Source organism: Neoarius graeffei, chromosome 6 (genome assembly GCF_027579695.1).
Source record: "Neoarius graeffei isolate fNeoGra1 chromosome 6, fNeoGra1.pri, whole genome shotgun sequence".
In the NCBI taxonomy this organism is placed as follows: domain Eukaryota; kingdom Metazoa; phylum Chordata; class Actinopteri; order Siluriformes; family Ariidae; genus Neoarius; species Neoarius graeffei.
In genome coordinates this window covers 106,967,290-106,983,870 of record NC_083574.1, presented here as the reverse complement: position 1 = coordinate 106,983,870, position 16,581 = coordinate 106,967,290, and the positions used below count along the sequence as shown (strand labels likewise).

At 43.9% G+C, this 16,581-nt stretch overlaps 1 protein-coding gene across 1 annotated transcript in view; it reads right to left on the bottom strand.

Moving 5' to 3' along the window:
- Positions 1-16,581, bottom strand: part of fbn1 (fibrillin 1) — a 207,393-nt gene that overhangs the window by 166,253 nt on the left and 24,559 nt on the right. Inside the window, exon 9 of the mRNA XM_060924311.1 lies at positions 8,895-9,020. Coding sequence (XP_060780294.1) covers positions 8,895-9,020 — 126 coding nt within the window. The remainder of the gene's footprint in view (positions 1-8,894; positions 9,021-16,581) is intronic.

Sequence of the window (16,581 nt, the reverse complement as noted above, 5' to 3'; positions counted from 1 at the left end):
TGTACTTTGATCTATCCAGTGCCTTCAACACCATCCAGCTGACTCTTCTGAAGAGTAAGATGGAGAGCGCAGGGGTGGACCATCATCTTACCTCGTGGACTATGGACTATCTCACAAACAGACCACAGTATGTGAGACTGAAGGACTGTGTGTCAGACACCATTCTCTGCAGTACAGGGGCTCCACAGGGGACAGTCCTGGCCCCATTTCTGTTCACACTTTATACTGTGGACTTTAGATACGATACAACTACCTGTCATCTACAGAAGTTCTCTGATGACTCTGCTATTGTGGCTATATCCTAGATGGCAATGATGGTGAGTACAGCGAACTGACAAGGAACTTTGTGGACTGGTGCCAACGGAACTCCCTCCAGATCAATGCAAGTAAAACCAAGGAACTGATGGTGGATTTCCACAGGATGAGGTTCTCTTCACCTACCCCAGTGAACATTCAGGGAAAGGAGATTGAGATCGTTAGGAGCTACAAATACCTGGGTGTTCATCTGAACAATAAACTGGACTGGACTGATCACACACACACCCTGTACAAGAAAGGCCAGAGCAGACTCCACCTGCTAAGGGGACTCAGGGCCTTTGTAGTTCAGGGTCCACTTCTGAACTCTTTTTATGACTCTGTGGTGGCATCAGCCATATTCTATGGAGTTGTCTGTTGGGGAAGTAGTATCACAACAGCAGAGAGGAAAAAACTGAACAAACTGATTAGGAAGGCAGGATCTGTCCTGGGCTGTGCACTGGACTCAGTGGATGTAGTGGGAGAGAGGAGGATGTTGGCCAACTTGTCATCCTTAATGGCGAACACCTCCCATCCACTGCAGGAGACAGTAGCAGCATTGGGCAGCTCCTTCAGTCACCGGCTCCTCTATCTGCACTGTAAAAAAAAAAGTTACACCAACTTAAAAATTCAAGGCAACTTACTGCACAGGATTTTTGAGTTTATGTGACAACTAAGATTTTTAAGTTTTGAAGAAAATTGTGCCAACTTATACTTCTGGTCTCAGATAACTTAGCCTTCATATTCACACAAACTTAATTTTTTCAGTTTTACATGATAAGAGTTCAACTTTAAGGCCACTAATCTTACCAGCCAATTAAAATGCTATAACATTTTAATTGTTTTAATTGGCTGGTACTGAATTGTTTGCACATTTCATTTGTCAAATTAGCTTCAGGCTTAAAATAAGTGAATAAGTGACATTAACAAAAAAGCACTGCCACTACAGTTTTATAGCAGTTTTGCTACCATCATGTTAAAATAAACATGCTATTTGAATTGGATTGTTATTTGTTTTATTGTGGGATAAAAAGAAAATTGAACTCAGATTTTGAAGTTTTTACTTGGATGAAAGATTAGTGGCCTTAAAGTTGAATTCTTATCATGTAAAACTGAAAAAAATTAAGTTTGTGTGAATATGAAGGCTAAGTTATCTGAGACCAAAAGTATAAGTTGGCACAACTTTCTTCAAAACTTAAAAATCTTAGTTGTCACATAAACTCAAAAATCCTGTGCAGTAAGTTGCCTTGAATTTTTAAGTTGGCGTAACTTTTTTTTTTTACAGTGTGCGGTGTGTTAAGGAGAGATACAGCAGCTCCTTCCTCTCTACTGCTGTGAGACTGTACAACGGGCACCTCACCAAGCACAGCAACAGTCACTCCTCACGATAATGAACAATACTGTCCAGATCACGTCTACATCCATAGAAACCCATCTGCACGCATTCTATGTGCACTATCAGCATCAGTACTTTACAGCGAACTACGAGCTACACATGGTTAAAATGGCTCTTGTGCAATATACCGACTTACTTGTGCAATACTATCTGGGTAATACTGGTAATAATACCTGTGCAATACTTACACGTGCAGTTCCACCTTCGCAATACACTTATGTTAACTATATATCTGCAAACCTGTTAATTTATGCAAATTTGTTAATTTTTTTAATCTCTAAATTTTTAGTTTATTTCTTTTTTATATATCTCCTTTTTTGTATACTTAATACTTTTGCACTACTCCTTCACTGCCTTATCGTTTTCTCTTTATATATTTTGTTGCTGTAACAATGTAAATTTCCCCTTATGGGATAATAAAAGGCGATCTTATCTTATCTTATCTTATCTTATCTTATCTTATCTTATCTTATCTTATCTTATCTTATTTATAATCATGCTATCTGTTATCACCCAGATAAGGATGGGTTCCCTTTTGAGTCTAGTTCCTTTCAAGGTTTCTTCCTCATGTTGTCTGAGGGAGTTTTTCCTTGCCATGGTCACCACAGGCTTGCTCATTGGGGATAAATTAGGGATAAAATTTGTTCATGTTTAAAGCCTTTAATTTTCTGTAAAGCTGCTTTGAAACAATGTCTACTGTTAAAAGCGCTATAAAAATAAACTTGACACAGTGGCTCTAAAGGTATTACACTGATGCTTAACTAGTTTTGACTAAAGTCAAGAACATTGAAACATCTATTTTGTACATGTGGAGATTAAATGGACACTTCTCTGTCCAATCATCTTTGCATTTTTGTCACCTGCTTTTTGTTGTTGTTGTTGTTGTTGTGGTGGTGGTGGTCAGTTTACTAATCAGACCAGGCAGGGTAAATGAAATACAATTTACTGAAGGTCTGTGAAAATTCTGTATAATTATTTATATAAATTCATGTGATTGGCTGCAGTGAATCTGCAACAGAATCTGAAATCAAAATCTTAAAAAAAAAATTGTCATTGAACTACGGCCAGCTATATCTTTTCAGCTCAGTTTGGAAACCCATGAGGTGGAAGCCTTCTCTAAGCACATCAATGCAGTGGATATCAACATCAATTTCACTCGTGAGAATGTCAGTGGGAATAATCTAGCCTTCTTGGATTGTGATGTACACATTAGACAAGACAGAAGCCTTAGCATCGAGGTCTACCAGAAACCCACACACACAGACCAGTACCTACTCTTCAACTCTCACCACCCACTGGAACACAAATTGGGGGTCATTAGGACCTTACAACACAGGGCTCAGAACATTCCTACAACGGTAGAGGGAAAAGAGAAGGAGCAGAATCACATCAAGAAAGCACTTCAGAACTGCGGGTATCCCAACTGGGCTTTCTTCAAGAGCAGAAAAAGGAACATAACGGACAAGGAAGATAACAGGAACAAACGCAAGAACATTGTCATTCCCTACATTTCTGGTCTATCTGAGAAACTCAGGAGGATCTTCTACAAACACAACATTCCGGTACATTTCAGACCCAGTAACACTTATTATTTATTAACACTGCTTATTTCATGTTTACCTGCTATACCTCAAGTGCCCTTGACTGTTTATTTTATGTCCTTTTGCTCCAATTTATATGTATGTGTATATATATATGTGTGTGTGTGTGTATATGTATGTGTGTGTGTATATATATATATATATATATATATATATATATATATATATATATATATATATATTATATATATATGAGTGTTTAGTCTGTCTATTTCTTATCTAGAGTGTTTTATACTGTTTATATTGTTTATTTCAGTTATTCTATTTTTATTTATTGCATTGCCTGTTTGCAGCGTGGGTCAGAGAGGACTGAAATTTCATCTGTGCTGTATGTCGAGCATGTATAGCATATTTGACAATAAAGTTGACTTGACTTGACTTGAAAAAAACACCCTGAAGCAGAAACTGGTCCGCCCTAAGGACAGAATAGCCAGACACAAACAGGACAACGTAGTGTATGTAATTCAGTGCAGTGAGGTATGCATGGACTCATATATTGGAGAGACAAGACAACCGCTTCACAGGCGCATGGCTCAACACAGGAGAGCCAGTTCCTCAGGCCAGGACTCTGCTGTCTACCTTCATCTTAAGAACAAAGGACACTCATTTCAGGATTGCAACGTACACATTTTAGCCAGAGAGGATCGTTGGTATGAGCGAGGAGTTAAAGAAGCCATTTTTGTCAACCTGGAACGGCCATCACTGAACAGAGGTGGTGGTCTAAGACACCATTTATCAGCCACCTACAATGCAGTCCTTGGCACACTTCCCAGACAACTGAATGCACACCAAAACCCAGCTGTTTTCAGTGACTCGCAGGAGGACAGAAAGAACCAACAACCCACTGATCACCCCAACGACTCTCTAGGCCGAATCTTCAAGCAAGTCCAGTTGCTCTCTTTTACCACCCACAGTTTACTATGACCTGAATGACTGAGAATCTTCACAGACTCAGTTCAGAAATACTTTATTGTGTCCTCCACTTGATCACCAGCTGATTTAAACTATAGGCAACCTTTTTTCAGAATATACTCACAGTAGTAACAATTGCCTTGTACCACTCTTGAAAGCAATTGTCCCCACTCCCCTGCTGGCTGTGCTCACATTGCACTTTATGTTCTGGTTCCAAGTGTGCTTACTTCATCACAATGCAGCTTTATTTGCCAACTATAATTTGTGTTCATCAATAAGGTGAGAACCAGCTTAATTTTTAACTCAAATATTCTCCAATGACTTGAAAAGTGCATGCTATTGCATTCATGGTCCATGTGGTTAGTGATCACACTGTGCACAAGCCAAACTGAACCATACCCAAGCACACCTCTTCCAAGCAGGCCAAGTGAATCGCACCTGAGCACATTATGTAGTGATCACACTAGTCAAACGAACTGGACTTTAGCGTTCAAACTTGCTTGGGTGCAGTACGGATCATCTAGGGTGAGTATACCCTTAGTCTTCTTTTATACAGACTTTCCAAGCCCCACCCACACTTGGTTATTGTTGCTTTCTACATCAGGCTTATGAGGAATGGAGACTGGATTTATTGAGCTAAGCAGCTACCAGAATACCCAGTATACATTACATATCAGATTTGGAGATCAGAAAAAAATATATCAAATTATTCAGTCTATAACTTATATCAAATTATTTCAGTGAGGCCAAGTCCTGCATCCCTGTCTGGTGAACTTACTTTGCCTATTTGATAACATTCCTGCATAGATAATGTGCAACAGTACAACATTAAATATTTGCATTAGATCAAATATGCATAACACTGGCATTGTGCTAACACATGTTTAAATGAGTGCACAATGATTTGGTTGGCTTGAGCCAAAACTAACTAAATTTGAGCATGCTTGCCAACAGAAGGATAGAAGGTTTACAGATGTAATGTCATACACATGATTATTATTCAGTCACACTCATATAACTGGACTCAGAACATTGTGTTGCTTTACTGTGTATTTTAGTGTTTCATGGTTTGGGGTGTTTTGCGTTTCTCTCATCACATTGTATGTTTAAAGAGTCTTACACCAACCACAATGTAGCATTTTACTAATCAGGCTATCAATGACCTAGCATTATAGTAAACAAGCTAAAACTCAAATTAGACATCATCATGCCTTATGGGACAATTGATAAGGAAACAACTGAGTGAAGAATCAATACCAGTCCATTCATCATGAGTCAATGCTATTGGATGATTCAATAACCAATATAACTGACATTGTTTATCCTCTGAGCTCTTTCCTCACACATTCCATCACACATCTCCAACCCTCATCAACTGTTTTCTATTTTCTCTTCTCTCATCAACTCTCCACTAGCTGCACCTCAATTCTCCATCACTGCAGAGGACTTCACAGTCTTTTCTGAGGAAAAGATCATAGCCATCCACAACTCCTTCACCACACCTGCCTCTCCCTCCTACCCCCTCCCCACCCTCCCTGTCTCTTCCCCCTTGGTCTCTGCTTTTCCTTTCTTTCCACTTCTGATGTCTTCCAGCTCCTGCTCTCTCACTGTCTAACTACCTGTGCCTTTGACCCTATCCCCTCATCTCTCCTCCAGACTATCACTCCTGACATCCTCCCATTTATCACCTCCCTTGTCAACTCCTCTTTGTCCTCTGGATACTTTCACTCCAGCTTCAAATGGGCCCACATCACTCCTCTGCTAAAAAAACAACACACCTTAGACCCCTCTGTCATCCAGAACCACTGCCTGGTTTCTCTTCTCCCCTTCCTGTCAAAGACACTTGAATGTGCTGTTGCTAACCAACTCTCCTCTTTTTTCTCTCAGAACAACCTGCTGGATCCTCACCAGTCTGGCTTCCGAGCTGTACAATCAACTGAGACTATGCTTCTCTCTGTCAGTGAGGCACTTCATGCAGCATGTGCTACCTCCCTCTCCTCTGTCCTGATTCTCCTTGATTTTTCTGCTGCATTTGACACTATTGATCATTACATCCTCCTGTTATCCTTATCAGATCTAGGGATCTGTGGGACAGTCCTAGACTGGTTCAAGTCCTACCTCTCTGGTTGCTCCTTCCAGGTTACCTGGTCTGGTACTGTATCAGCACCATGCCCACTTACCACTGGCATCCCTCAAGGTTCAGTCCTTGGTCTGCTTCTCTTCTCCCTCTACACCCAGTCTCTTGGCCTAATGATCTCTGCTCATGGTCTATCCTACCACTACTATGCTGATAACACCCAACTGGTTCTCTCTTTTCTTCCTTCTGACACACAGGTCTCTGCTCATATCTCTGCTTGCCTGTGTGACATCCAGAGCTGGATTGACAACCATTACCCAAAGCTCAACCCAGGCAAGATAGAGGTAATCTACATTCCCACTCCATCCTCACCACTAGAGCCCTGCACTCCCGCGGGAGTCCCGTGGGACTCGCGGGACCCGCCGCAAAGCAGTGCGGCGCGGGACAAATTTTGAAAGCTCATTGCGAGCGCGGGCGGGACCGGAAGTGCACATATGCGGGCGCAGGCGGGAGTGCACATATGCGGCACGGGCGGGAGCGGTGATAAGCTGCAGTCCCGCTAACTAAAAACATGTTTGAAATAAAATTTATAAATTATTAATTTATGTCTATCATATATAATTTGTGCTGGATATTTTATTTGGCATTAATAAAAACATTTTAAGATGCCTAAATTTGCAGAGAGAGTCAGATTGCCAGATTGAGTGAGGAATGGCATCTTAAATTTGCCACTTATCACCCTAATGGGAAACCCTTTGATCACTCTAATGACTTGCCGTTCACACCCAGCTAGCAAGAGAACCATGAGTGAAGTGATTTACTGCTTGAGTTAGTCTACAACTCTAATCAGAGAGACAGGTTACACAGTGCCGGTAGGCTTGACTCAATGCTATCCCAGAAATCCTTCCTGTAATATGCAAATTTGGCTGTCCAATCAGAGGCGACCAAATTTGCATATTACAGGAAGGATTTCTGGGATAGCATTGAGTCAAGCCTACCGTCACTGTGTAACCTGTCTCTCTGATTAAAGTTGTTCACTCATGGTTCTCTTGCTAGCTCTGCTTTGCAATATAAAAAAAAAAACATTGGTACAAAGCAAGCCCATTCACTTTTTTCTGATCAGAGAATTACAATGGTTTCTCATGTGACAAAAATGTGCGATTCGCTATTAAATATTTTAATCGCTTGACAGCACTAATTATTATTATTATTATTATTATTATTATTAGAGACACTACATGCTGAATTCAGAAACAAGGTAAATAATAACAAACGTGAACGTGAGCTGTAGATATTTATGCTCAAATCCACTCAAAGTAGGGGGCGGGGCACCATCACGCTGTGTCAAGACAAGAACTTTCCTGAGAAATAACGCGAATGTCTGCATCATGCGGGATTTGCGGGCGGGAGCGGGACAAAATATGGCAGGCTAGGGTGGGAGCAGGACTGAAAATCATAATACTTTGTGGGCGCGAGTGGGAGTGGGACTGGAAATCATAATTCTTTGCGGGTGCGGGCGGGAGTGGGACTGCACAATGCGGGCGCGGGACTGCACAATGCGGGCGCGGGCAGGAGCGGGACTGAAAAATCCGACCCGCGCAGACCTCTACTCGCCACCCCTGGACAATCATCTCCCCAGGGGACATCTCTAGGTCTCCTTTACCCAATGTGAAGAACCTAGATGTTATGTTTGATGACAAACTCTCCTACTCAGTGAACATCACTGCAGTGACCTGGATGTGTAGATTCCTCCTCTATGCCATCCAAAGGATCCACCCTTTTCTCACCACCTACTCTACTTGGCTCCTGGTCCAAGCACTGATCCACTCCTGCTTGGACTACTGCAACTCTCTCCTTGCTGGCCTTCCAGCTTCTGCCATCAGACCCCTGCAGCTCATCTAGAATGTTGAAGCTCACCTGGTCTACAACCTCCCTCATTCCTCCCATGTCACCCCTCTGCTTGCTGAACTGCACTGGCTACCTAATTGCAGCTCACATCACATTTAAGATGTCAGTGCTAGCTTACCAGGCTGTCAAGGGGTTAGGGCCAGCATACTTCCAGAGTCTGATCCACCCCTACATGCCAGCCAGATCCCTACACTCCCCTACTATTGGTCACCTGGCCCCTCTTTCTCTCTGCTCCTACCTATCCCACTCAAGACTACTATCTGTCCTGGTTCCCCATTGGTGGAATGACCTTCTCATTGGGGTCAGAACTGCCAACTCCCTGACCACCTTCAAGCACAGACTGAAGACCCACCTCTCTAGGCTGCACCTCTCCCCTTCTTCCCTGCCCACTGTGTAGCTGTGTATCAGTCTAGACCACCCCAGGCTGTGTGCTATCTAGCCTGGGGTTAGCCATTCAAGTTCTCTAGTTGTACTTTGTATGGTTGGTTTGTTTCCTTGGCTGTTTGAGTATTGATACTTCAACAGAATATTACACTAAGTATTGTTGTCACTTGTTCAGTTGGCACTAGAACGTTCTTGTCAAGAGGTTCAGCACTTTGTGTACCTAACTTTTGCACTTGTTTTATGTTGCTTTGGATGAGTATCTGCTAAATGCTATATAATGTAATGTAACATTCATAAACACTTTGCTCAACTTGAAGCTCACCAATGCATCGTGATCCATCCAGGGCTGTGTCATATCCCACAGGACATCTACAGACGTAGCTACCGATGGTGTTGGCGCATTCACCTCCACTGCACAATCCAGGGATAGTTGAACACTCATCTACATCTGAAAATAAAAGTGGAAAAGAAGATTTTACTCAACAAATCCAACAAAGGGGAATTAGGGTTCCTGCCACGGGACAGCCTGATATTTAATACAAAATTACTAAAATAATCACCATCTCCACTAATCTATCATAATCTACCATTTTACAATGCTCACAAGTAATGCAGACATTTCTGACTACAGAGAGGCCCAGGAAACGAACTGCCTTTATAGCAAACTCATTTGGGTTCACAAAACAGCTGCTTGGGCAGAAGCATAGTGGACAGCTCTCATGCTCCAAAACTGAAGTTGGCCAGTATCTCAGAGACACATTTGGTGACGAATCCAGGGAGCAAGATCTGGGCCACTGCCAGTCTTTGATTGATCCACCTGCACCAACTCTGGACTTGAATGGGAAGGAGCCTAGCTGGAAGGAGATCCAGGAGGTGATCAAGAAGGCTAGAGCAAGCTCAGCCCTAAGACCAAGTGGGGTACCTTATAAGGTATATAAGAACTGCCCGAAGTTACTCCACAGGCTCTGGAGGATCCTGAAGGTGATCTGGAGGAGGGGAAAGGTAGCCCAACAGTGGCGGTTTGCAGAAGGGGTGTGGATTCCAAAGGAGGAAGAGTCAAAGACCATCGATCAGTTCAGAACCATCTCACTGCTCAGTGTTGAGGGAAAGATATCCTTCAGCATTGTTGCAAGGGGCCTGACCGACTACCTCCTGAGGAACTCCTACATTGATACCTCATTCCAGAAAGGAGGGATCCCAAAGGCACTGGGGTGTCTGGAGCACACAGGCGTGGTCACCCAGCTGATCAGAGAAGCCTGGGAGAACAAGGGGGACCTTGTGGTGCTGTGGTTGGACCTCACAAATGCCTATGGGTTCATACCTCATAAACTGGTCGAAGAAGCACTGCGCCAGCACCATATCCCAGGCAAGTTGAGGGACCTCATTCTGGACTACTACAACAGCTTCAGTCTGAGAGTCTTTGCTGGGTCTACAACCTCAGACTAGCACAAGCTTGAGAAGGGGATCATCATTGGATGCACTATTTCAGTGATCCTGTTCACACTTGCCATGAACATGCTGGTGAAATCTTTTGAGGCTCAGTGCAGAGGGCCCCTCACAAAGTCCAGTGTCCAACAGCTGCCCTTTAGGGCCTTCATGGATGACCTGACTGTGACAACACCACATGTCCCAGGGAGCAGGTGGATCCTGAAGGGCCTAGAGGAAATGACCACCTGGGCTTGCATGAACTTTAAGCCAGCAAAATCCAGATCCCTGGTGCTGAAGAAAGGTAAAGTCACCAACAAGTTTCACTTCACACTTGGCAGCACCCAGATACCATCTATCACTGAGAAACCAGTGAAGAACCTTGGAAAGGTGTTTGACTGCAACCTGAGAGACATGGCAGCCATCCGTGCAACCAACCTAGAACTGGAAGCCTGGCTAGCTGCAGTGAATAAGTCGGGCCTACCTGGTAAATTCAAGGCCTGGATTTACCAGCACGGCATCCTCCCATGGATACTCTGGCCCCTCTTGGTCTATGAGGTTCCAATCTCCATGGTCAAAAGCTTTGAGAGGAGAGTCAGCAGATTCCTATGGAAGTGGCTGGGTCTACCCTAGAGCCTGAGCAGCATTGCCCTGTATGGTCAGAACAACAAGCTGAAGCTGCCTATCAGCAGCCTGAATGAAGAATTCAAGGTGAGCCGTACTAGGGAGGTGCTGCAGTACCGAGAGTCCAATGACCCAAAAGTGTCCCAGGTGGGGATGGAAGTGAGGACAGGATGGAAGTGGAGGGCAGCAGAGGCTGTGGATGTCGCTGAGGCATGGTTATGGTACAGGGCACTGGTGGGAGCAGTAACTCGTGGAAGAGTGGGCCTAGGTAGTAGCACAACACCTCGCTATGACAAGGCACAGGGGAAGGATAGGAGAGCACTGGTTCAGGAAGAGGTGCAGGCATCAGTAGAGGAGGAGCGAGCCAGCAGGATGGCTGGAATGTGGCAGCAGGGAGCCTGGATGAGATGGGAACAAGCAGTGGACCACAAAGTCTCGTGGGCAGAGCTGTGGAAAGCTGAGCCCCATCGCATAAGATTCTTGATCCAGGCTGTCTATGATGTTCTACCAAGCCCATCCAACTTGTTCTGCTGGGGAAAGGTGGAGTCACCAGCCTGCACCTTGTGCCTGAAAAGGAGAACCCTAGAACACATCCTCAGTTGCTGTCCAAAAGCCTTAGGCGAGGGGTGCTACCGCTGGCTCCACGACCAAGTCCTGAAGGCAATAGCAAATACCATCAGCAGTGGGATTAGTCACTGCAAGCGCCTCCACCCAGTGAAGAACACCATCGCTTTTGTCAGGACTGGGGAGAAGCCAACATCAGCTGCCAGGACCACCTATTCTGGCATGTTAGCAATGGCACAAGACTGGGAGCTGAAAGTTGACCTGGTGAAGCAACTTAAGTTTCCTGAAACTGTCTCCATAACAACGCTGAGGCCAGACATGGTGCTTATCTTGGAAGCCTCCAAACAGGTTATTCTCTTGGAACTCACCGTCCCCTAGGAGGACTGAATTGAGGAGGCCAGTGAGAGGAAGAGGGCAAAATACACCGAGTTAGTGGAGGAATGGCGGAGCAATGGGTGGCGAGCATGGTGTGAGCCCATTGAGGTGGAATGCAGAGGGATCGCAGGCCAGTCCCTCTGCAGGGCCTATAACATGCTGGGCATCACAGGAGTCAGTAGGCGAAGGGCCATCAAGGAGGCCACTGAGGCAGCAGAAGTTGCCTCAAGGTGGCTGTGGATAAGGAGAGGAGATCCATGGGTAGGGTTGCGCTACCTGGACACAGGCCAGGGCTTGATCCACCCTGGCTGGGTCGCCTGGGTGAGAGTGTATGATGTTGAAAGACTCGAAACACTCGAGGACCCCAGGTTACATCACTGATTATGTGTCCAGGTTGCATCACAAGTTGATGTATGTCACAAGCGAGCTAGCAGGTTTGTTGCACATGGTTAATTCAGAGTTGATAAAACTACTTTACATTAGCTACTCTAAAAGGTTGACATATAAAATACATACAGTTTCATTTTTGAGTATTATTAAAATATACATGCTAAAATTTATTCATAGAATAAAATAGAGGCACAGCAACTCATTTGAAGGCCTGCAGATCCTGCCTCTTCACACCCACCATAAATGCACCTGAATTTGAATGAATGAATGTTTAGAAAGCAAGTTTTCTAAGAGTGTACCAGTACAATCAACTTTCTAGTCCAACTTTTTTTCTTTATAACATGTATATATTTTGACAGCATTGCACTCGATACAGTCAAAGACCAAGAAATGACTGCAGAACTTTTGACTGTTTACTCATTTTGCCTGATACTTGGGAATTCCATACTTATACCCACACCACAAATACACTCACCAAATAACATTTGCAGATGCAACTAAATATTAAGAACCCCACAGGAGCAGGAGTTCTGGTTTTCCAGTTCTAGTATTTCTGGACTGTGATTTCTGTAGGCTTTATTTCAGTTTTCTCCTTATTAAATCAATCATGGCAGAATAACAGGGACATGCTGATTCCTCCCAGGAAGTCATGACAGGTCCAACCAGGATGGCCTTCAAAAAATCTGATCCTATTTGGAATTCTTTCACACACTCTCCAGGGATTCTGGGAATCATGTTATTATTTCTGGGCAGAAGCAACCAAGCCGACTCCTCTCAACCTGGTGCACTCAGCATGAATGTGTGTGTGGGTGTGTGTTATGGCTGGTCTACTCATCTGTTCGTTCCTCTTTGCTTGAATCCACACTGCACTAGAGAAGTTTGACTACACAGCCCCAGTAATGAACCCTTATAAATTCAACGAAGCAGGACTAAAAATAACCATTCTGTCCCTTCTTATAAACAAACACCAGCTGGAGATGGAGTGTGTCTCTCTCTGTCTCCAAGGTGAAGACTAGGCAGTTTCTCTCATACACACCAGGAGAACTCCATCAGTGAGAAACGAGATTTATGAAACTGTGAGCTATGCTGGTGTTAGTTTAGCCTCCCTCTCAAATTTTTTTTATCCAACATAGCTTAGCATTCTGGACTGGAGTTATTCACATTCTTGAAACAAATCTCTTTGAACAAATTTCCATAATATTGATTCTGATCCTGACTCTGACCACCCCATTATCCTGATGACCCTCATACACTCATGACCTTGATTTTGACCCTGTTCTTGACACTGGTCCAGTTTATGGTCTTTCCAAAGCTCTGACCCTGATCTTGACATTTCTCTGTCTTTGATCTTCTCTCTGAATGTCTCATGATTCTGATTTTGGTCCTCCCATTATTGAATCTTCTGAAATTTGAAACCCCCAATGATATGATCCTGTGACCATGGTCCTAACCCTCCATGATTCTGGTCTTGACTATCCAGTGATTTTGATCTTGACCATTTCATACCTTAAGTTCAAGTCAATTTTATGTATGTGATGCTTTATCAATTCATCAGCAGTATATACATATCTTATATATAAGATAAGATAAGATCAAACTTTATTAATCCTGAAGGAAATTCTTGAAAAGAATAAATTAAATCAATTAATTAGGCCCCGGTCACACCGCCCGAACTTTGCTGGAGTGTTCCTTGAACGGTAGGGAGGGGGGGCCGAATTTCGACAACGCTCATCACCGCGCACAAAATGGGAAAAAAAATCGAAAACACGGGCGTTGGCTTAGCGGTGCACCGCTGAAGCCGGCGTTGCTTTAGCGTTGGTTTAGCGGTAGCGAGCGGTAGCGAGCGTTGGTATAGCGGCGTTCTGCGCATGCGGGCTTTGGCTCGGCGGGGGTATAAAGTTGGTTTAGCACCAATCATAGCAAGTCTCTCAGCATCCATGGTGATACAGTTTTACTGTAACTTTGAGCAAATTCAATATAGATGAGGTCTGAACTCAACGGCAGCTCGATTCCAAATGAGCTCCTGGTCCATTTCGCCCCGTATTCACGGGCGCAGATAGAGGGGGGGACGGGGGGGATTCGTCCCACCCAGATTTAAATTCACTTCATTCAGTCCCCCCCACTTATAGGGAGGAAAAAACGTCTATGCTGTCTTTCTTTGCATAAGGCAAACCTCACGGAAAAATCAAAAGACTAATTACCATTCGGTTTATTGAGGTGCACAGCAGTGTATACATAGTTGCAACAACTCACATAAAACAAAACAAAGACTGATATTCGGTTGGTTGAGCTGCGCAGACTGCACAGGTTGTGAGCTCGAGCTTGGTTGCTGTGGTAACCCACAACAAGCTTGACAGGCATATCGGGGTTGGGGTTGGTTTGCTGGCAGCTTTGTCCTCCCCAGTTTTTTGTCCCCCCCAGTTCAAAAAACGTATCTGCGCCCCTGCCCGTATTTATAGCCAAATTCTGGTCCCACTCCGACACCTCTATACCAACGCCAAACCAAAGTTCATCGCCGCCATGGATAGCTGCTTCAACGCCTGACACCATTCCAGCAACCCCATGTCTGCTCGTAAAACGCTTACAACCGCTCCACCGAAGTTTGTGCAACGTTTAATCGCCGCCCGGGCAACGCTGGCGAAGCAGCGGTGGTCCAGCGTTCAAGATTTCTGCGTTGGCCTAGCGGACCCAAGCGTCCATGAACTTGCGTCTAGCGGTGCCAAACTTTGACTGGGCGTTGGTGGAGCAGGGGTGAACTTTGCCGGGGCGGAAAATTGCCCCCTCCTCACCGCTCACAATATTTTGTGCAGCTCAAAACTTTCGGAGCGGTAGGAGGGCCCCTCGAGAAACATCAGCGGTGGCCGAGCGTATACAGCGTTGCTTTAACGGGGGCCAACTTTTGTTAAACGGTGGTGAACGGTTACGAGCGGTGATGAATTTTTTTCACTGCTCCAGGAACGCTCCAGCAAAGTTCGGGCGGTGTGACCGGGGCCTTAAATTGGATTAAATAGGATTTTAACCCATCATGACTTTAATTCATTTTGATCCCAATACTAACATTATCCTGAGTTTTTCAAGTTCTTTGAACAAATACTTTTGAACAAATTCCAGTAATATTGATCCTGATCTTGACTGTGATCACCACACACTCCTTTTGATTCTAATCCTAATCCTGACCATGACTCCCACAACCCTTGCCTGGGATTAAACATTCTATGACTTTAATCCTCAACATCCCATAATCACGATCATCTCCCACTTATCCTGAAATATTCATGACCCTGATCCACAATCAGATTCAAATTCCTGATTCAAATTCCAACTGCTCATTAACCTGCCCTGACCCTGACCCAACAACCAGACCATTCCATGGTCCTGATCTCTATCCTCCCATGATCCTATTTCTGCTACCAACCATCATGTGACACAATTTTTTAAAAAACTTGATCCTTCTATTAGCTTGATCCTGAGCTTGACTATATTCCATTATCCTGGTGTTGGGCCTCACAAGCCATGATTCCAACCAGTATTCTATGATGCTGATCTTGATTCTAGAGTGACATGGTGGTGCAGTGGTTAGCAATGTCACCTCACAGCAAGCAGGTTCTGGGTTTGAAGCTGCCAGTCATCCAGGGCCTTTCTGTGTAGAGTTTACATATTCTCCTTGTGTCTATGTAGGTTTCCTTCAGGTGCTCCGGTTTCCTTCAACAATCCAAAGATGGATTAGGTCAACTGCCTACACTAATTTGCCCACAGGTGTGAACACAAGTTTGAATGGGTGCCTGTCTCTCTGTGTTAGTCCTGCAACAAACTGGCAACCTGTGCTTGTTACTTGACTTTAGTGCAACATTTGATACCATTGTTCATATTATTCTTTTAGATGGACTAGAAAATGTTGGAGTGAAGGAAACAGCCCTCTTCTGGCTCAGGTCTTATCTGACTGATCATTATCAGTTTGTTGATGGTGACTTCTCTATGCCTATAAAGTTTGGTATTCCACAAGGCTCTGGCACAATGCTCTTTTCTCTGTATAGCCAGATGAAAGCCAGATGACAGACACCAGCTTAACAAAATTGAGGAATGTATAAATGATATTAGACACTGGATGCTGTGTAACTTACTCCTACTTAATTCTGACAACACAGAAACACAACCCTAAATCAGACAAAGTGGGGTGGTATGGAAAATGTAAATTAAAAAAGAAAGCAGTGATTTGTAAATGTACTTTGACTTGTATTTCATTTCAGACAGTATCAACCCAATATATTTCATGTTTTGTTGGTCAACTTCATTTCATTTATTAATATCCATCCACTCCTGCGTTTCAGACTTGCAACACATTCCAAAAAAAGTTGGGGCGGGGCAATTTAAGGTGAGTAATGAGGTAAAACAATTACATAATGATGTGATGTGAAACAGGTGATGTCAACAGGTGACTGTAATCATGATTTGGTACAAAATCAGTATCCAGGGAAGGCCGAGTGTTTGAGGAGTAAAGACGGGCCGAGGATCTTCAGTTTATCAACAAATGTGTGAGAAAATTATTGAAATGTTTAAAAACAATGTTCCTCAAAGAAAGCCAGGAAGGGATTTGGATATTTCACCCTCTACAGTGCATAATATCATTAAAC